Source organism: Rhamphochromis sp. 'chilingali' (genome assembly GCF_963969265.1).
Source record: "Rhamphochromis sp. 'chilingali' genome assembly, chromosome: 9".
Classification (NCBI taxonomy): Eukaryota; Metazoa; Chordata; class Actinopteri; order Cichliformes; family Cichlidae; genus Rhamphochromis; species Rhamphochromis sp. 'chilingali'.
Window position 1 is genome coordinate 22,124,965 of NC_137936.1, and position 22,030 is coordinate 22,146,994.

The 22,030-nt window shown below is 39.4% G+C and overlaps 1 protein-coding gene across 1 annotated transcript; it reads left to right on the forward strand.

The window, feature by feature from the left end:
- The first annotated feature begins 1,575 nt into the window (after nt 1-1,575).
- slc6a1b (solute carrier family 6 member 1b) lies at nt 1,576-17,220 on the forward strand. The gene is made up of 15 exons (XM_080892621.1): nt 1,576-1,969; nt 3,209-3,653; nt 3,937-4,068; nt 4,225-4,325; nt 4,756-4,865; nt 5,278-5,410; nt 6,187-6,321; nt 6,954-7,057; nt 7,619-7,743; nt 8,382-8,494; nt 8,724-8,855; nt 10,782-10,884; nt 11,074-11,174; nt 11,545-11,712; nt 14,643-17,220. The coding sequence occupies exons 2-15, from the start codon at nt 3,407-3,409 to the stop codon at nt 14,754-14,756; spliced, it is 1,818 nt and encodes a 605-aa protein (XP_080748747.1). The 5' UTR covers nt 1,576-1,969; nt 3,209-3,406; the 3' UTR covers nt 14,757-17,220.
- The last annotated feature ends 4,810 nt before the right edge of the window (nt 17,221-22,030 follow it).

Consider the following 22,030-nt stretch of genomic DNA (forward strand, 5'->3'; position numbering starts at 1 on the left):
CTGTAGGCCAACAGGAGGCACATCAGAGGTGCCACAGCCTGCAGGCCAATCAGCCAGCTGGGGTAAGAAATGCTACATTTTGTTTCATATCATTAGAAGGTTAGCTCACCCCTCATTGGTTCACCATCTGGGCATTCTTTCTTCCTTTCTCCCTCAGTGCTGTGGCTTCTCAGTACCGTATCAACACTGCACAGCCTTCAGCATGGCGCGCAGAGATAAAAAAAGAACTGAAGATGGAGGCGAAAGATCTGGGTAGATGAACATGGAGGCAAGAGCAAATCGAGAAAAGTAGAGAAGTGTGGGAAAATAACATAAAAAGAAATTAGGCACATCGATATGACTGAAATAACAATATTAATATCAGAAAATATACACATATCATCCAGGACTTTAAGTATATTAAATTGCATATGATACCTTGTGATAATAAAGTGAAGCTGCTTTGATGTCAAAATTTACATAGAACGTCAAAATTGGGGCAACCGTGGTTCAGGGGGTTGGGAAGCTCATCTTGTAACCGGAAAGTTGCCGGTTCGATCCCCAGCTCTGTCTGTCTTGGTTGTTGTGTCCTTGGGCAAGACACTTCACCTACTGGTGATGGCCAGAGGGGCTGATGGCGCGATATGGCATCCTTGCTTCTGTCGGTCTGCCCCAGGGCAGCTGTGGCTACAACTGTAGCTTGTCTCCACCAGTGTGTGAATGAATAGTGGAAATGTTAAGTGCTTTGAGGGTCTCGAAAAGCACTATATAAATGCAATCCATTATTATTAAAATTGCACGGTAGAGTGTCACCTAGCAGTAAAGACAATGCATCAGTGTGGAAATATGCGAGGAGAAGTCATCTCAATAACAGTTTCACATCATCACAAAGGGAGGTGTAGAGTCTCTCTCTCTTTTTTAATCTGACACCAGTTTGGTTCTTACTCATTTTAACAACTCAAACTTTAACTATTAAACCATGAGCAAGTCTAATCTCCCAGTGAGAGCCGCATATTTTATCTCAATGTGGGAGTTAAACTCTGCATTAAGACTGCTCGTTTGAGATGTTCCACAAGGGTATTTCATTTTGGAAGACAGCGGGCTAAGAAGATTATAAGCACATTTTTCAATTTATCTCACACACCCTGACTCCTTTTATTGGCTGGGACCCTCTTATCATGTTTTGCCAGCAGCTAAAGCAGCCATTGGCATCTTCCACTGTATCCTCTACTTTGGAGTAGTTGCATTTGATGCAGTATTAGACTACACTTATTTTTACCCCGAGTGTGGCCTTTTTGAACATTTTGTTTCTCATAGTTGTGCATGTGCGTTATTAATGCGTTTCGGTGTTCTAAATGGCAACTTGATGAAATCAAGTTAATTCAAGGGATGACTTTGGGAAAATAGAGGATTACATAAAAGTGTTAAGTCTGTGTTATTCATCATCTGGACCTTGAGTGAGTCACAAAGGGAGAGAGGGGGAAGGGGGAGGTGGGAGAGAGAGAGAGAAAGAGAGAGAGAAGTTGCTGATGTTTAAAAAAACGGGAGAAAAAAAGCTGCAGGAGTAACGATATAAAACCTTGAGACAAGCGGATGCTCCTCTCTCAAACCCGCTGCCATCTCAGTGGTGGAAATGTTGGAGTTGGGGAGGGTCGACTTTGAGGTGACATTGACGCTATGTAGACGAAAGTGAGGATCCTGCGCTCCATGTTACGTCCCTGCTCGCTTCAACTGAGACGGCGGCAGCTCCTTTTCTCCGTCTTCTCTCCCCTCCTCTCTTTCAGCACCACTCCTTTAAGGACAGCACCTCGCTCTCAAAGACGCATTTGCCCACTATCCTCTCCCCTTTCGGATCATATATTCGCTCGCTGTCGCCGAATGCAAAGTTTTCACCGCGGTTTGACTCAGTGCAAGTGAAAGGAAGTTACTTTTTTCCAAAATCGGGATATTCCCCCCCGGAGAAAGAATCTGCAAAGTAGCGGACTGTATTGTAAGTATTCACTTGTACGGGGTGCAATTTACATAAATTCGAGAAAAGAAATGCATTTGTTACACGCGAGGACCATCAAGGAATTTGCCGTGTGCAGATGTGCTGAATTTGCGTAAGGATATGCAGCTGCGCGTGAGGTCGACGAAGACTTTTTACTTTTTTTTTAGTTTTCTTCAGGAGCCATTAGCATCTTCTTTGATCTTTCTGTTCTACAGCCACATTTCATGTATGTGAAATTTGAATCTGTGTTTTGTAGATTGTGTAATTTAAATACGCAGAAAATGCACAAGCAGTTCTTATCGCGATGTCTCTTAGATGCAAAATGTCACATTAACTTGGAATAGAAGTGGTGTATTTTTATTAGTAGACTGAAATATGAAAAAATAACACTCTAGCTTCCATCTGTAAATGCAACCCCGGTACCCCGCTTCTCTCAATTACGCACAAGGTAATAAGGGAGCACAGAGAGCGCACTCTCTGCTCACCATTTTAACGGTCGTTTATTTTGCATTTAAAAATGCTATTTAAAATACAAACAGATGACGTAGATCTTTTACGTTTATTTACTAATTTTTTTGCATTAACTGAAATAACTATTGCAAATTAGAACTCTATTCCATGGATATTTGATGTAGATCTATATTCAAATTGCAAATTCTGGTGAGTTATTAGCCTCTCCAGGTGATTCACTATCGAGTCTGATTTCTAAATGTGTTTAATTGCTTTTCTCTTGTAAGGGAGCAGTGAGAAGTGGGCCATTGAATTTAGAGCATAATGAATCAAGGACAAGAGCAGGCTCTAAATTTCTGCTAACATGGATTCACTCCAGGCAATTAAAAGTGATTCATATTGCATGAGAAGCTTTTATTTGATCCCGTGGGATTCACAGAACACGGGACAGACTTTTTTGTCACCCCTTAAGAAATGTCACGATATATATACATGTATAAAGAGAGAGAGCTAAATAGATATAATTTAATTCAATCTGTCATTTAACAGAATTTTTTTAGGAATATTTAATTCCTCTTTAAATGTTTTTTTATTTCACCCAAGGAGTTAACATCCACAATAATTATCGCAAAATTAATCCCTCATTATTATTAGGACATTCGTTTTAAGGCTCTATGCATATATATTTTGAATAAGTATATTTGCATTCAAAGCAACTAACAATATCTAATTTAGGAATGTCACTTTTTCTGTGAAATTTATAACTATATTATTGTTTTTGTTTTTTAGGGTCACTGGATTGTTGCTAAGGTCCTCGCCTCGCCTTTTCTCCAAATCACTCGCTGTACCCCAGTTTTCGTTTTTTTCCCCCTCTCGGCTGTTGTCTGGGAACTGGAAGTACGGGACGGATAAACTGCTGTCTATCTGGACCAGTGCTGAAACCCCCTCTTCTCCACTGGTCAGGACTGTCCGACGCACACCTCGACCATGGCTACCAACGGGACCAAAGCCTCGGACGGACACGTCTTAACGGAGACGGTGAATGACGCGCCCACCACCACGCCAAACGACAAACCCAAAACCTTGGTGGTGAAAGTGCAGAAGACAAAAAAGGAGATACCCGAAAGAGAAACGTGGGGTGGGAAATTTGACTTTCTCCTCTCTTGTGTCGGATACGCAATCGGACTCGGAAATGTCTGGAGATTTCCTTACTTATGTGGAAAAAACGGTGGAGGTAATGAGGAATTCTTGGCAATTTTCAGATATCCACACACCAGAAGGAGCGCAAAGATCTCGACATTAAAACCTGACAGTTTGCCCAGGACTTCTTTATTTATAACAGATATAAACTGCATGTCCAGTATAACCGTGCGTAATTGCGCACAGACAAATAGCTGTGACGTGATCTGGGGCGCAGAAACAAAACACCCCTAATATGTTTTATTGGATTATGTTGAAAATTATTAGCATATCCTTTGTCGTCATTTACACACCTTTACTTCTCACCTTTCATTCAGGGGCCTTCTTGATTCCCTACTTTTTGACCCTCATATTTGCTGGTATGCCTCTGTTCTTTCTGGAGACGGCTCTTGGTCAGTACACTTCTATTGGAGGTCTTGGAGTGTGGAAGCTGGCTCCAATGTTCAAAGGTAAATTATATGTAAATTATATGTATTGTTAAGACTTGAAACTAAATTTTCTAAATAACTACTTTATTTAGGCATTCTAAGTGGACTTACATGTGTTCCTCATTTTGTTTTATTCAGCACAATTTGACATCACACCTTTATTTTCCATTGTTTCAGGTGTTGGCCTGGCTGCTGCTGTTCTGTCCTTTTGGCTCAATATCTATTACATTGTTATCATTTCCTGGGCTATTTACTATTTGTACAACTCCTTCAGTGCTGTGAGTATTTGAAATTTAAAGTCCTACATTTCTTAGCAAATGTAGTAACAGGGCACTAATTCTGAACCTTTAAGGGCCGAGATTTTCCAGATATAGCCCTCTCTGTATTGTTAGTACTATTACTTTCTAACCCTTTAATCATGAGGCAGGTGCTGTTTGCCAGTATCTCTTATATAAGGCCTCACAGCCCTTAACAGAGTATGACATTTATTACTTCCTTTCCCACATAATTAGTGCCTTACACAAGGTATTGATAAATGCATTTGGCGATGAAGCATTCACTGCTCTGAGAAAACCATGAAATCTCAGTGTCCCGAATGAGTATCGTGGTCTTGGCAGCGTGACAGCTAGAGAGAATAGGCAGTGGGAGAGTGCTCCAAATAAAAGAACCTGTGTGTGTCTGTTTGTGTGCGTTTTCCTTAAATTTCAGGATTTGCCGTGGCAGACTTGTGGAAATAGCTGGAACACAGAGCGCTGCTACACCAACTACAGCATCACAGACACCTCAAACCTCACCAGTGCCGTTGTAGAGTTCTGGGAGTAAGCTGGACATTTCAGTTAATGTTATTAATAGGTTTTAACTGCACAGTAAGGTTAGAGGTTCCCTTATGTGCATGATCATTACATCATGGGTCAGAGTTAGATATGGCCATTTGCATATGATGACTCAGTGGCCATATCCGTTAATAGCAATCTACCCAGAATATCAGCAGAGGAGGAAAATCTGTGCACAAATGGATAATGGATGAGAAAAATAACGTGTGCACAGAAGCACAACTTCCTTTCGCTATCATACCTTTAAGCTTTAAGGATGAGAAAAAAGCCATCAAAAGACTCTTTGTGAATATCCAGATGCATGTAGGCACATTTGTGTATGCTTCCATGCATGCTACATATGTGACATCAAGGATGCCCTTGTGTATTGTAGTAAGACCCCTTTACTTCCCTCCAGACGAAACATGCATCAGCTGACCGATGGCCTGGAGAAGCCTGGGGAGGTCAGGATCCCACTGGCTATCACACTCGCCATAGCATGGGTCCTTGTCTATTTCTGTATCTGGAAGGGAGTCAGCTGGACTGGCAAAGTAAGTAGGAGAAGAAGGTACAGACATCAGCATAAACAATGAAAAAGCCAAATATAGAACTGGAACAACAGAACTTTAGATTATTGTTGAAATAAAGGGAGTTACTCACTTATTTTAGAAATTTTGTGTAATTTCCTGTTAGTGTGGGAAAAGAGCTTCACTGGTACACTGTCACAAAAAAGTTAAAAATCATACAAAAAGATTATACATGGACACATAGGCTATCCCTTTGGAATATCCTTTTATTATAAAGTATGTTGTGTTATATAAGTACCAACATTTTGCACAATGGCAAACAGCCCGACAGAGTTTGCATCATCTGTACACTGAGCTAAAGTATGAGATTTCTATTTGCTGTTGCTTGATCTTTATTTTGATGTCTGTTTTTTTCAGTATGGCAAAAGGAGTTTCAACAATTTCCTAACTTTCACAACAAGATCCTCTGCTGATTCATTTTTATGCAGTAGATGTTATCTTGGCTGGCATGATTAGTGTTGACTTTGACAGCACAGTCTGAAATTAGTTCAGATAAGGAGGGAAATAGTGCGCCGGGAGTGTGCTGAACCCAGTCTTTCTGGGGTCACTGTGCCTCTGGGAGATGGTTGACTAGGGCACTAAGCTGCTCTGTGTGGATGGTGCCTCAGTAACACAATAAGTTGATGAGATTAAGAACTTGTCGGTTTTCAAACTGCGCTCTTGCCTCAAATATTCTCGGGAGATCTTAAAGATGGCTTAGAGAGATTATTTTGCAGTAATCACGATTTTGTGCCCCGTAGGTGGTGTACTTCTCTGCCACGTACCCTTACTTCATGTTGTTCATCCTGTTTTGCCGTGGTGTCTCTCTGCCCGGTGCCATGGATGGAATCCTCTTCTATATCACACCAGACTTCAACAAGCTTAAGGAGTCTGAGGTGAGCTCGCTGCTCTTTCTGATCACGAATACATGTAGATATTCTGCAGCAGCAACCAAAATTAAGGTTGCTGCAGAGTATAAGATGAGCCCCAACTTGATGTGTTTTGGTTTTTGGGGTAATGTTTCAGGGTTGTTGTTTTTTTTAACATTATGTAGGTCTCTGTACCTACATGAATGGATGGGAACTAATAAGTCAACAAGATTCCAGATACATTTTCAGTGATTGCAGAGCTTTAACGTGAATGTCTGTGAATGATGTTTATAACCATGATTGTTCATTGCAAGTACCATTATTAGCACAGTTCACAAATACTTTCTTTTACAGTATTGATTATGAGATAATGTGTTTATTTCTGTAAAGACTGAGAAGCTGAGGTCAGATCACGATTCAGTGATTTGACAGTTGATCAAATAGCATCAGGCACGACAAAACAATGCTGAGGCGTTACAGTGCAGAACAAACAGTTTCCCTCTTTCTAGCATTTATGCACATGCTTTCATCAGAGAAAAGAGTCCTGATAATCAGTAAATGAATATAATCCTGGCCGGTTTTTCAAACAAAAATCTTCTTTTAGCAGCAATTTTTGCACAAGCACACTTACTTGAACCTCTTTTCTGTCTGTGTGTCAGGTGTGGCTCGACGCTGCCACTCAGATCTTCTTTTCCTACGGGCTAGGATTAGGCTCTCTGATTGCTCTCGGCAGCTATAATCCCTTCACCAACAACGTATACAGGTAGGTGAATAAAATACTGTTTCTGTTTATTTACAGCTTGAATTAAATGCCTGTTAAAAAATTACCATCTAACACCACTCACTCATATCATTTATTTATTTATTTTTTATATGGAGACCGTGCAGATGTCTCTTCCTGGGATTATTTTTGGTTTCCGTGACAGCATAGTGTCTGCAGTTTGTTCTATTTTGGGACTATTTGAGCCCCCTGTTATATCAGTTGTTTCATTATTTTGGCTCCACATAGTGTTTTAGATTCAGGTACACACATTTGGTGACTGTCAAAGGCTGTCACCTTATAAAATAAACACTGGCCATCTGCCCATTTGTCTCTCTAGTCGTAAAACTGCTAGAACTCACTGCCGTTTTATAAAATCAGGACATTATCAATGTATTCAGCTGTTGTGCCACTGCCAGATGCAAAATGGCTTTCCACCTTTCCCTTTCCACCCCACCCCCCACCACTCCACTCCCACAAGCCTCGCCACAATGTGTGACGGGTTGATAAGGAATTGATATAGGCGTGACAATGGCTGCAGCGTGCTTTGTCTCTCCCCTACAGAGATTCTGTCATTGTCTGCTGCATCAACTCCTTTACCAGTATGTTCGCCGGCTTTGTCATCTTCTCCATCGTGGGATTTATGGCCAATGTGACAAAGAGACCCATCGCTGATGTGGCAGCCTCAGGTAATTGCAATCAATGTTGAAACTCAATAGTAATAACAGACACAGGCAAAAGATAATATGACTACAAATACGGTGCAAAAAGTCAGCCATTGCAGCTGCTATAATTTTGAAGGGACAAATGATTTTTTTTACACTGTTGGTCCAGATTGCTGGGATTATTAGAAGGGAAATACTTTGCAAAAACTCTCTGTACTCTCAGTCCTTTACAAATACTCAGCTTTGACATTCAGTGTACTTTTTTCTCTCAATGACACTTCGAGATCAACTTCTTTTTTTTGTTTCTTCTTTTATCAAGTTTTACACTTTCAGTACTGTCATATGAGCCCAGTTTAAATTTATTGTTTTGACTTCTTCAGTCAAAACCAGATACTTTTAGCTGCTCCCTTATTCACAAGGAGTCACCACAGTGGGTAGCTCCCCATGTTTGATTTGGAAGATCTTTACATCTGATGCCCTGCCTGATGCGACTCATATAGAGTAATCTCCCAGGACAGGAATCAGGAGCCTATCACTTGTTAGGCAATTGTGAAAGCCATTACACTATGGAGCCACTACGTCATAGCCAAATACCACATGTTTTATTTGTGTCCCACTGTCAAATACAAATCACATTATCTCTGATATTTATCTTTTATCAGGACCTGGCTTGGCTTTTTTGGCATATCCAGAGGCTGTCACCCAGCTCCCCATTTCCCCTCTCTGGGCAGTGTTGTTTTTCTCCATGCTCTTGATGCTGGGAATTGACAGTCAGGTAAAGATATTTCAAGAAAAAATGTCTCCTTTTACCAATATGAAATGCTTTCTAAAATACTTTTCTAACCTTCAAATAAAAATGATCTAAGTTTTCAGTTTGATACTGCACTAATGTGCCAAAAAACTTACCATTGCTCTTTTGCTCAGATACTAAACCTTAGCAATGTTTTTATTGTGACAGAAATGTATTGTGTAACAGTTTCAACCTGATTCTGCAATATCTCCAGTTCTGCACTGTGGAAGGCTTCATCACTGCCCTGGTTGATGAATTCCCCCATGTCCTTCGAAAGCGTAGAGAGATCTTCATTGCAGTCGTCTGCCTTATTTCTTACATTATTGGCCTGTCCAACATCACACAGGTGAATATGAATGTGCACTAACTCTGAATGTGCAGGCATGTCAAACATAAGGGTTGTGGGCCAGAATCGGTCCTACAAAGCGCCCCCCATGGCCATTCATGCTGCACCACTGTAATTAAGTAACAAATTATTAAATAACAGATTTTTTTTTTTTACTACTTACCCTGGAATGTCTGTATTTTACAGTAAGTCCAAAGTAAAAAAAACAAAACAAAAACAACAACAACAACAACAGGTCATTTAATAGGACATTTTCTGTGAATTTACCTTCTGTTTTATATTTACATTAACAACAACCAGACATTAACCTGATCAATGCCTGCATTTGTTGGGTTCATCTTTACACTTTGTAAAACAGTCATAGGGTCTAATTCTTGAGACTAACATGCCAAACTGATTCACAATATTTAGTATTTACTCGAGTACAAAAAGAGATCCCCCAACATCTACTAGCAAGATTCCCATGTGGTGTGATCTGGTCATTAAGGGCTCTGATTTGCATATCATATCAACATATCCTTGAGAAATGATAAAATGGCTTTAGTCTAGTACACGTTCTCCTCAATTTCTAAATATTCATTGAAACTGCTGCGCATATTCAAGGAGGAGGAACCCCAGCGCTTTGTTAATCACATCATAAGGTCACAAACAATTTATTAAAGTAACCTGACTGTCCGAGGAGGCGAATATCCCAACGTTTTCTCGACACATTCATTCTCCTTAGTGAATGAGCCTTTGTAGACAATTCATAAGCTTCTAACATGTCACCTTTACACTCGGACTGTCTACTGATTTCATTTTCGGGGCACATTTATCCTCCCCCAAAGGAAAACAGCCCTTTGTTTCTCCTGACCCCACATTCGCTGCTATTTCTGTACTCTCAGGACAGCCATACTTTGCAAATGTGATTCAAAAGCTTCAGTTGTTCCAAAATCACTAGTATATTTTATTATTTCCTCAATAATTTTAAGTCTTAGCATTTCAGTATTAGTCACAGCTCATTTATGAGTGAATGACCTCTGTGTATAAGACAAATTTTCCTGGGGCTTATGCACAGTGCGCTATTTTAATCCCATTTTAATCTACAAGAGCTGTTTTAACCCAATTATGACTGTAATTAAAATAGGTGTTTTAGTCTGTTGAAGAGAAATGTCATTGTACTTAATCATTTGTCTTTTCTACTATGCTGGATTTCAGATTTGAGTAATAAAATGACATTTGAGGGCTTAACACAGTTCTATAAACTATTGTTTACACATAAATATTTAGCTATCAAAGTTTATTTGAATATATTGGAATTCCAAACTCTGCTTCTTCAATTGACACTCTGAGTCATTTCCCTCAGGTAACATTATGCTAAAAACACTTCAAAGATTTGCATCAGTTTGAAATGCAAGACAAAGAAAATGATAAGCAAGAAAAAAAAAACCAACGTGTCAGTAATATGCAATAAAAGCTTCTGCATCTCTTGAGCTATGACAATTCAAGAGCCTGCGCTGTTCCTCTATTCCAGTCACATTGGATTTCCATCATGCTACATGCACAGCACGTTATTTTATGGCAGTTATCCTAATCGCTGTTCCAGGCAGTATGAAGTATATCAAGCTTCAAAATGTAGAAGTGGACAAACTCCAAGAAGTCCTCTTGAGCTGGTCCCTAGAATGACTTGATAGCTGCAAGGCACTAAATGCTGGCACTGTAGAAATTTGAGCCATATTGGTACTGCGTGCACTGCACAGTAGGAGAAACACAGCTTTTCACAAAGAATCCATTTAGAGTTCTGAGTTCATCAGTTGGATGTTTAACCATTTATTCTCACTCTTGATGTTACTTCACTGCACTAGTTTAATACTCTCCCGCACATGCCTGTAAGTGCTTTTTCCATTACTTCTCCTTTCTCATCATGTTCTTTGCCTCTGTTTTCAGGGTGGACTGTACGTGTTTAAACTGTTTGATTACTATTCAGCTAGTGGGATGTCCCTACTCTTCTTGGTCTTCTTCGAATGTATCTCAATCTCATGGTTCTATGGTGAGCCAAACAAAAAGGGTTTTTTTTCTCCATCTTAGAACAGTAAGTGTTTTCTGTCTTTTAGCTGCCAATTTGGTGTCGCTACAATGCCAAGCTTTGACATCTAAGACTCAGATGGGAAACATATAAATCCACAGTGACATAATGATAAAAACAGCACTGATAATGTTTTTGGTTTTTTTGTTCCAGGTGTGAACAAATTCTATGACAACATTGAAGAAATGATTGGCTACAGACCATGTCTCTGGTGGAAGGCCTGCTGGGTTGTCTTTACTCCACTCGTTGTGGCTGTAAGTGCGGCAAGCACAAACATAACACAAAAGAAAAATAGTACTCCACTGTGGTCAGTATTTTATTTGAAGGCACTCTGTATATTGCAAATGACTTGAACCATACATTTAAGAAAAAGTGTGCCATTGTTTGATGATTGCTTCTCTCTCTGGCTGGAGTCTATTTCTTTTCACGGACACTTGATTTAATGCTTGTGTTAACTTGCATTTAAGCACCATCATCCAATAGTGTGTCCCAACCACATCTGTATAAGACAATATAGGAAATAGTACAATTTGCAAAACTCTTATCTTAGCTTAAACATTATGCAGTTTGGTAGCATATTTGTAAGCATAATTAGATCTTTTCTCTTGTTCCTCTTGCGTACAGGGAGTCTTCTTGTTTAGTGCAATACAGATGGTTCCTCTTACTATGGGCGACTATGTGTTCCCTGCCTGGGGTCAGGGGGTCGGCTGGTGCATGGCCCTCTCCTCCATGATTCTCATCCCTGGCTACATGGGCTACATGTTCCTCACACTCAAAGGCACATACAAAGAGGTAAGACAAATATATTAATGCTTGACTTTTTTAATTGTATTTCACAAATTGTTATAATTGCCTGCTTTACACTACAAAAATTAATATCCTTTTCTTGTTAAGAAAGGAAGTGGGATGTTATTCTTTTTAAAGCTATGGTATAAATGCCAAGAGTGTACGGCTGACAAGTAGCTAAAGATAAACCAGCGTATAATGCATCACTATACCCACCTCTGAGCTTTTCACACATCTAGTAGCTTTACCCTGGACTCTGCAGCTGAATAAGCCACACTGAGTGTTTCAAGTGGATTACTTCTTATGCATGATTTTTTTGCACAAGCCAAACTGATATTAGCTCATACAGGATGTAAGGCGATCCTATATGCAGATAAAGAAAAATACAAGCCCAAAGGATTTAGTGAAAGATCCATTTACACCATGTACAGAAGTTTAGATAAATATTTAGGTCACCACAAATGCAGCCCGCTTTACCAGAATATACTAACCCATGAGCTTTATTACCTTTACTTTTTATTATTTTCATAATGGGCAGCTTTGAAAGTACTATGAAAGGATTATAATTAAGGGCCAAACAGAGAACCTGTGCAGGCACCAGCAGTCTTCTATTCTCCTTCTTCTTCTTTGTCCACTGGCAGTTCCCTGATTCTTTTTACCGAGTTTAATGGCTTTGCCACGAGTGCTCTAGGGCCACCAATGGTTCAGATTTAGCGGTATGTTTAGGCACATAACTTTTAAAAAACACAAATGAGGCAAATTAGCTACTCGTGGATTCCAAAGAATCTTAATATCACCATAACTTTGGGACATCTCATGAGTACATATTCTAGCATAAGGATGTTTATTCTCAGTGCATTCTTGTTCTCCTTTCCTAAGTCCTTATGAATTCTGATTCTGAAATGTGATTAGGTAAAAGAGATAGGATGTACTTTTGAAACACAGCCAGCAATGCAGCAATCACATTAAATTGTCAGTATATTACGCCTCGGGAGTGAGAACGGGCTGCATCTGACCAGTAGACGGTCGTACAATAATAGTAAAAACAGAAAAACATAATCAGAGTCAACCAATAGGCACAGAGGGCTTCTATTTCAGCCTATGCTTGCTCTGTTGTCCATTCATCAGGTCTGGCTGCACAAACTAGGCTCAAGGACTCAAATGGAGTTCACACAATACAAAGCATCAGACAAGTGGGTTGATTGTCACAGAACTGCTGCTGAGTTTTCCTTATGCCCAAGAAGGTCTCCTAGTGCCTCATTTCAGTGAATAAAAGAACAAGACATTCAGACAAAATTGGCATCTGCTGGGAATTTGCATGTGTGACCATCAATATTGCTAAAAGCTATGTCAACGCCTATAAGAAGGTACAAACTTGCAGTTTCTAGTGTAAAGCTATAGAACTGATCAGTTCTATAGCTTTAGTAGTGTTTTGTTTTTGTATGATGTTGGACGAAAGAGATATAGGACATAAACAAGAATTTTTGTGTGGTGTCTCTGGAAGGCCCCAAAGCCAGGATATGTCTCCTTTTCAACCTAATTGATGCAACCACCATGAGTGATTTCATTGAAAGGTTTAAAATAAATACAGGCTACATTTTTTTCTGATGTCTACAAATATTGTCAGAGGTGATCTTCAAAACAACCCTCTCTAAAGTTATCACATGGATTTTGACTTTTCTATCCATTTGCCCCTTACGGACAATTGATATAAAAAAGGAAATCATACTGTAGCACAGCATCTCTTTCATAAATTAACATCAGTCTTGGTGTACACACTATGCACTTTTTTCTGAGTCCCTAGAAGCCATGCAAATGGTAAAAAGAGGTTTTATTTTCAATCAGTGCTAACAGATACACCTTTAACATAATCAGATCAAACTGACATTGTGACTGTACCCTGCTGAACTTCTTGGCCCCCTTGTTGCCGCTTGCAGCTATGTTTTGTAATTAATTTTGTAATTTAGAAGCCAAAAGATGCTCCACACTGAAAGGGAAAAGGATGAGCATAGCGAGTGTGACTTTGCTCCATGCATTAAAACTGTACAGCACCACTGTAATTCAATGGTTTTATAATAAGTAAAACACACTAGCATCCTGGGCAAAGTAGTAAATTGTCATGAAGCGTAGAGCGGTGATAAAAGGATTAGTGAAATAGATTTTTAATTAGTTTTGTTAAATAATTTCTGATAGCTGTGTGCTGTAACAGTGACAATGACATACAACAGCCATGAAGTCCTTGGTAAATGACGTTTATACGCAGGGCAGTGCCACGCTGCATTTTTATTGACCTGATGTTACTAATCACTGTAAGAGAATACCTTTTCTGGTATACCATTTACATTAACAACTTCTTGATTTGCAGTCATCCACAGTGAGCCGAATAAGCAGGCTTACAGATAGTCTCTTAGTCTCCTCTGACAGATATAGCTTTATAGTCACCACTGACAGAATAAATGGGCGATAATTGCAGACAGTGGAACAGAGGCTATCAGAGGCGATGTGCAGGCGTCAGATCCTGCAGTAACAGCTGATGGCTGATTGTCTAATTGTAGCAATCAGCAAGTTGATTAGTGCTCTGCACCCAGGCGAACACTTAGTTTCACAAACACTCCATAAAAATGTTGACTGCAAAGCCCTGCTCTGACGCTGCATAGCTGAGAGCATTTTTTAAAGATTTAGTAAGTTTAGTAAGTTTGGCCCATGGAAGTTTGTTGGTGTCATTAGTAGGTTTCACTCTCTAAAGGTATATTAATTCATATAACTTTATCTCAGGTTGGAAAGCATCCAGTAGAAGAATGTTTACATTCAAAGCCTAAGGTCATTTATCCCTTAAGCTCACAGCTGCATAGCTCGTGTGGTTTGTTACAGCCTTTGGATTTGAACACTGACTTCTCAGCTCACGATATTAACTGTGGTACTGATCTTCTTCTCAGCGTCTGCGGATGATGATCAAGCCTTTGGTACTGGTGAAGGCTCAGGAAAATGGTCCAGACCAGCAGACAGAAAACCAGAATCAGAACCCTGCTACTGAGGAAGCCTACATCTAAAAAGGTCTGATCTCTGTCTCAACAGCCAGACTGGCACTCCACAATAGAAGAAACGTAATCAAGGTTGGGAACAACCACTAGACTTTTATGTCTGCTTTTATTCACCTACCTCCTGGGGACATGTGAAACCAACCTGATTACACAGTTATTTTTAGGGGGTTTTCTGTATGTTTATTTGTAAAATACAAAGTTATAAAACTTATGATGACAAGCAAATTATCCAGCAAAGTTATTGTGATATTATGAATTTCATTATGCAAAAAAGTTAGCCTTTTTAGAAAAGGAAATGTGACTTAGTAAAATACTGTATATTGAATATATATAATTAAAATTTGGAGGCCCATGTTGATTCAGTAGTAATGTGCTTTGAGTAATCTACTAAACTCCAACTATTGTACAAAAGGGTTTATCGGTAAAATGCATTTTGCATGTCCATGAAATAAATACATCAAAATAAATGCCGTGTAGTAGATGAAAACACAATTTGAAAGTTAGCAAAGTGGAAATGGAATATTGAGCAATTTAAGGCAAAGACAATGTGGGAACATGCAACAGGTAAGGCCAAATTTGCTTTTATTTTTAAAACAAATTTAACTAGACTATCAATCCCCTGCAAATCCTGCACTTCACCTGAAATGTTTACTACCCGTGTCTGGGGATACAACTGAAAAGCACAAGTACAGTATGGAATTTCTAAGTGTCCAATTTATTTTTGGCATGAGTGAAAACTGTGACCACAGCAAAAATAACATATATAATACATAGCAAGAGACTGTTATAATTGTTTCTTTGTTTTCTAAAGAACAATAACTTTGTATGTTGTCCAAATCTTTTTTGTAGAACAAGTTTTAGGTTATTTTCTATGTGTGTGAGTGAGAAGGACCAAATTAATGCTCTGAGACTGCTGACCCACTGAGCATTTATGGATTAAATAAAGAGTCTAATTAAAGTAATTATTCGAGAATCCCCTTTTGACTCGGTATAGAGCAGCAGGGTAGTGAAAAGAGCAGTCGCCCACAAGCACAGTTTGAATCTGTAAACTAGTACCTCTAAAAATAAAGGCGTAGCCATTACAAAACTCCTACATGTGCACTTCTTCTGGAGAGTAAACATTTAAGTAGAAGGAAAAGTGTTACACTGAAATAAAACAATACTAATTCAGAGTTTAAACTGTGAGAGCTAATAGGCTGCAGTGTAGCGTGCGAGATGATTTCTATCATTACTACCATTATTCTGTCTGGAATCGTTTACTTGTGTATCTATTTAGTAACCCACTTCTCAGGAACAAAGGTGGAAGTGACCAAATTCTCTCAGATACTACCACGATACACTGAAACAATGAATGCTGTATTAAACGACAACAAGTGTGAAAATGGTCATTTTTTTTCCCATAAATTCAACATGCTACCTGAAGCAGCAACAAAACATAAAGTCGCAAACCAGAATGAAGACTTCACACATATATATATATATATATATATATATATCTACTTGGGTACATTCAAAAGCTGATCCAAATTCCTGCCTCTTTTCTGTGTGCCATCTGCTCTGCTAGCATATTTTCTTTCACTGTGTATAAGCTGTCATGGCCTTCACAGATGTTGGTAGAAGCCATAAGTTGTTCCTATTCTGTCTTATATTTCCAATACAAGAAATGGGCAGATAAACTTTGGCACAGACACAGAACAAAACTGGCTGAAGTACTGTTAACAGGACATAGCCAGATGCTTTATAGGCCAACACCACCGAAAACTACTCCTTTTCATAGGGTGAATAAAAACCTATTATAACATATCAAGTTGCTCGGCAATATAATAGCATATGAGTAGATCCTGACTTTGTGACAGACCGCAGATATCGCTGTATTACTACGAAGAAGGATCAAGAGAATTTGCTTCTGTGGCAGCTATGCGACAGGAATCAGGTTGAACCAGTCCCATCTTTTCTTTTATTTATGTTTTTTTTTTTCAAAGATGTGTTTAAATGTGCAATGACTAAAGGGTTCCGTGAATTTTGTATAAAGTTACCATATTGCAGTTTTCTCTCTTGAATGATGTTGTAAACTGGACTGTGTAATACATGTATCTGTGAATGTCCGTACAACCTGGATTTTTTTTCCTTTCGTCTAAATGTTGAACAGAAAAAAATGATATCATTTGCTGTTTTCTGCAATAATACTGTCTCAGAAACTAAAGCACATATCTCTCAACTGTAAAAAAACAAAAAAAACAAAAAACTATGAAGATAACAGCAGAATAGATTAATAATAAAGAAGATTATAATAATGATAATAACAATAATGTAATAGAAATGTCTAGTCAGAGAATATTGTTTTGTATATTTCTAGCTGTTTCATGGGCCTAATGTAAAATATTATATGTAAAAAATATAATAAATGTCTAGATGGTGTTATATGAAAAAGCATGATTGCAATATATGTTATCTGCAAAATAAATAAAGTTCTATAGATTATAATCCCTGTGTTATGTGTTCATTCCATTTAAAGGGTAGGTGAATAAAAGTCCACTCCATTTTAAATGCTTTCATTTTCTAAAATTATTTATTTATTGTGGAACTATGCAGGTGGTTAATTGTGGAACAAATTGTTTTATGAAGAACATTTTACCCTTAGAAAAAACTTATTTTCTGTTTCTATAAAGAAAGATGTTATTGCACATTACTGACCTGTTCAGTACTATGGTAGTTTTTTGCACGAGTTGGTGAATATGCAATCAGCTCTGTCACTACAAGAGATGTTTGCTGTAAACATAACTGATAGTTTCTGACAAAATGGTTCATGCCGCAGTAACATTCTTGTGACACCTGCACTGAAGGCTGGGCCAGCACAGACACTACAGCTATTTTGGCTAAAAGCCAATTCCTCCAAGCCACAATGCACAATACATTAACCTACATTCATTTCAGTCCAAATAATCATCAAATAACCAAAATATGCACATAGAGAAGGAAGCGTGGGAAGAGGACACATTGTAATTTAACGGAATTTATGACTAGGGAAGACCAATAAGATTGGAACAAAATATGTGACAAAGTGATATTTAAATAATAAATGTAACCTTCAAAAATGTGGGGGTTTTTAAAATCACATTTCCTTTTTTATTCTGAAACTGTAAAAGCGTATTGTCAAGAATTAGATGTAATGAAACAGATGTAAATGTCAGTAGTTTAGAGTCACTATTTAGCATCAAGGCTATGGACTTGTCACTCTATAAAAGAGCACACCAAGCTCAATATGGCAAAGTCTGGGAGTAGCACTTCCACAGGAAGCCAGTGTGTTTTTAACTGCTTGTCTGATAATGAGATTTAATCTCCCTTTCCAGCCAAATAATTGCAGCAAGCTCCAACACAGAAAATCCCATCATGGCCCAATTTTTGCAGCAATTGACGAAGTGAGGATAGGTAAGTAAGTAAAGCATTGTTTCAGTTTCTAGCTAAAATCCAGTTCATGTCTTGTGAAACTACACAAAATTCAAATTAAAAAAATCATTGGAGCCTGAATCTCCTTAACCAAAAAAGACATGATATGGAAGTTACTCTGTTCTGTACAGCCACTGTTTGCCCTTACAGCGGCACCATATAGTGATTGCAATAGCAGAGATTTCATGCCAGCCGTGCAGAAGAAGGCATGGGAAATCAAGACACAAGACAGAGTAGTGAGGGTACATTGGATATATAATGCAGCAAACTGTGTTTGTCATGTGAGCATGGCAGCAAATGCCATTCATCATCCTAAACTAGTCACAGGCTTTTGGTCAGCTTAAGTACATGGGATAGAATATAATGTGAATGCAGAATATGTAAAGCATTTATTGTCATTGTGTTGGTGGTGACATCATCACTTCTTGCAACATTTTTAAGTAATGTTCCTTCAGTTTGTGTTAGGCTTGCAGCCAATGCCAGATGTGAAACCATTTACAGTATATGTGCTTGCAGCTCAGCCATTTTAGCTATTTCCTTAGCTAGTATAGTGCAAACACACACCACTATTGGTGGTTAAACACTAGTCACAGTATTACTGTTTCCTTCTGAGAACCAAGTCTAACCCCGGGGTTTGGGATTTGAAAAAGCAACCCTACATATTTGTTTAATATGTGCACTGAAGAACATATCCTGGTCAAAAATGACTCCAAGGTTCCTCACAGTGTTACTGGAGGCCAAGGAAATGCCATCCAGAGTAAGAATCTGGTTAGATACCATATTTCTAAGATTTTCAGGGCCCGAGTACAATAACCTCAGTTTTATCTGAATTAAGAATCAGAAAGTTAGCGGCCATTCAGGTCTTTATGTCTTTAAGACATTCCTGCAGTTTAACTAATTGGTGTGTGTTATCTGGCTTCATGGACAGATAGAGTTGGGTATCATCGGCATTGCAGTGAACATGTATACTATGTCTTCTGATGATACAGCCTCAGGGAAGCATGTATAAAGTAAACAGAATTGGTCCTAGCACTGAACCCTGTCGAACTCCATAATTGACCTCAGTGTATGAAGAAGACTCTCCATTTACATGAACAAATTGGAGTCTATTAGATAGATATGATAGAAACCACTGCAGCACAGTACCTGTAATACCTACAGAATGTTCTAATTGCTCTAACTGGATTGTAAATACTCAGCTATTAACCTAACATGAATGTCTGCAGGAAATCTGAGCACCAACGAGCACGCAAACATCTGACAGAATCCCCACAGCCAAACCTAAAATGTTTTTGCTAACCACTGTAATAATTTGCTGCCCAACAAATACAAATATTATAAAAACTGTAACATTTTCTCTGGGCACTCCAGCTTACTCCCACTGACTGAAGAAAACTGGTGATTCTAAATTGGCTGGGATAGTTGTGGGATCCCCCCACAACCCAAATTACAAACACGGTAGAAATTTCATGGATGGTGCCTCAACATAGGAAATAGGTTTATCCATCCGGATGTCTGACCGGCCTGAATATGACAGCCAAGGCTTTTTTCCTCCCTATCTGGAACCAATACCACCGTACTGGCGTTCCCTACCACCGTCACCAATACCACCGTACTGGCGTTCCCTACCACCGTCACCAATACCACCGTACTGGCGTTCCCTACCACCGTCACCGGATCTGCGGAAGCGACGCAGGAGACGGGGTAACCGTGGAGGTCGTCTTGTGAAGCTGAAATCCTGGATTTCTCATTTTCCCCATGAGCTCCGCTGCATCCGCCGCTTTTGTCCGCAACTATTGGTGCCATTGCGTGCCTTGGATCCGGTGGACTCCTGGCTGGTTCCTGTTGTTGGGTCTTTCGAAAATGGTCCAGCAAAACTCTCTCCTCTACGGCATATGCGCTGGCGCGGAGTTGACAAGAAAAATCTTCGACCGGTGGATCTGGTTGCTAATACCTCGGAAGTTTTGGACCCAGTCCCTCTCAGGCTGGGTCTAATAAATACCAGGTCGGTGGTCAACAAGACCTTCATATTGAAGGATTTTTTTCTCTCTCGTGTTCTGGATTTACTCTTCTTGACTGAAACCTGGATTTCTCCCGGTGAGTTAAGCGCTTTCATTGAACTAGTACCCGCTGACTGTACCTTTTTTAATGTTCCGAGAGCTTCTGGTCGCGGAGGAGGGCTTGCTGTTGTTTTTAAGGCTCACTTGGACTTGAAGCAGCTTTTCCCTTCGTCTCGCTACACCAGCTTTGAACTCTGTTTATGCAAACTGGGCCACTCGCCTTCGTTGTTATGTGCGATTGTTTATCGCCCGCCGAAATATAACAAGGTGTTCTTATCAGAGTTCTCCGAGTTTCTTGCTGATTGTGCATCACGATATGACCAGATCCTCCTGCTTGGTGATTTTAATATTCACGTTTGCTGTCCGGGGAAGCCCCTGGCCAAGGACTTTCTGGACTTAGTGAACTCTTTTAATTTTGTCCAATTTGTTAGTGGTGGCACTCAAGAACGTGGTCACACACTGGACTTAGTTTTATCTCATGGTTTATCTGTTTGCAATGTACGGGTTGAAGATGCAGTATTTTCTGATCATATGCCTATCTTATTTGATATTGCTCCTTCTAACGCTTTTGCAAATCAGGCTGCACCTGCTCGATGTTATCGTGCCTTTGGCTCTGATTCTGCCGAACGGTTTTCTATACTGTTTGACAAATTTATGTCTTATGCCCCTGAGTTGCCCACTGCAGATGACCTACTTTTGTATTTTGACTTTGCTTGTAAATCTGTGCTTGATGTTGTTGCCCCTTTGAGAGTAAGAAAATGTAAATCTAAGACTAATCCTTGGTTAACAGATCATACCCGAGCTATTAGAAGACAATGTAGGAAATGTGAAAGACAGTGGAAAAAAGACAGATTGCATGTCTCCCTGGAAGCCCTAAAGATTAGTTGGAAAACTTATCAGAGGGCAGTTAAGGCCGATAAACACTCCTACTTTTCTCAACTTATTTCGGCCAACTCTCATAACCCTCGTGTTTTATACAATACGATTAATTCTGTACTTAACTTGGAGGGTTACAACCTTTTGCCGTCCTCTGAGGCTATGTGCAATAAGTTTATCACCTTTTTTGTGGACAAGATTGCTAGCCTGAGGCCTCTGATTCCACCTATTGTTGATCCGGCCATGCATGCTCCTTGCTCAAGCTTATTCCCTGCTTTTGCACCGATTTCTCTGCGTGACTTAGAGGAGTTGGTGCTACATGCTAAGCCCTGTGGCTCCCCAAATGATGTTGTTACTCCCCGCTTTCTCCAAAAAGTATTTCCCATCCTTGGACCTTATATCCTGAAAATTATCAATACTAGTCTGTTAACCGGTCAAGTTCCTAGTGGGTTTAAACATGCAGTCATACACCCCTTACTTAAGAAACCTGGCCTTGATAGTTCTACTATGTCAAATTTTAGACCTATCTCCAAACTTCCCTTTTTAAGCAAGATCTTGGAGAGGATTGTACATACCCAACTGTTGGATTATTTGAGCGACTCGCAATTGTCTGAAATTTTCCAATCTGGTTTTAAGCCCTTTCACAGTACGGCCAACTGTGAAAGGGCTTCCTCTGTGGCCCCTCTGCTTTGGGGTGTGCCCCAGGGATCTATCCTTGGGCCATTACTTTTCTCGCTGTATTTACTCCCCCTTGGTGCGATTTTTCGTAAACACGGAGTGTCATTTCATTTGTATGCCGATGACTGTCAGCTTTACTTACCTTTTAGTCATTTGGATACCTCCCCATGTCAATCACTGCTTGACTGTCTTAGCGATATTAAATTATGGATGGCAAATAAT

What these genes read in the sequence shown, in the direction of transcription:
- slc6a1b (XM_080892621.1), top strand. Translation starts at nt 3,407, where the DNA reads ATGGCTACCAACGGGACCAAAGCCTCGGACGGACACGTCTTAACGGAG. An exon ending in TTCACCAACAACGTATACAG is followed by an intron (nt 7,058 to 7,618) that starts GTAGGTGAATAA and finishes TCTCCCCTACAG; the next exon opens with AGATTCTGTCATTGTCTGCT. An exon ending in GCCTGTCCAACATCACACAG is followed by an intron (nt 8,856 to 10,781) that starts GTGAATATGAAT and finishes CTCTGTTTTCAG; the next exon opens with GGTGGACTGTACGTGTTTAA.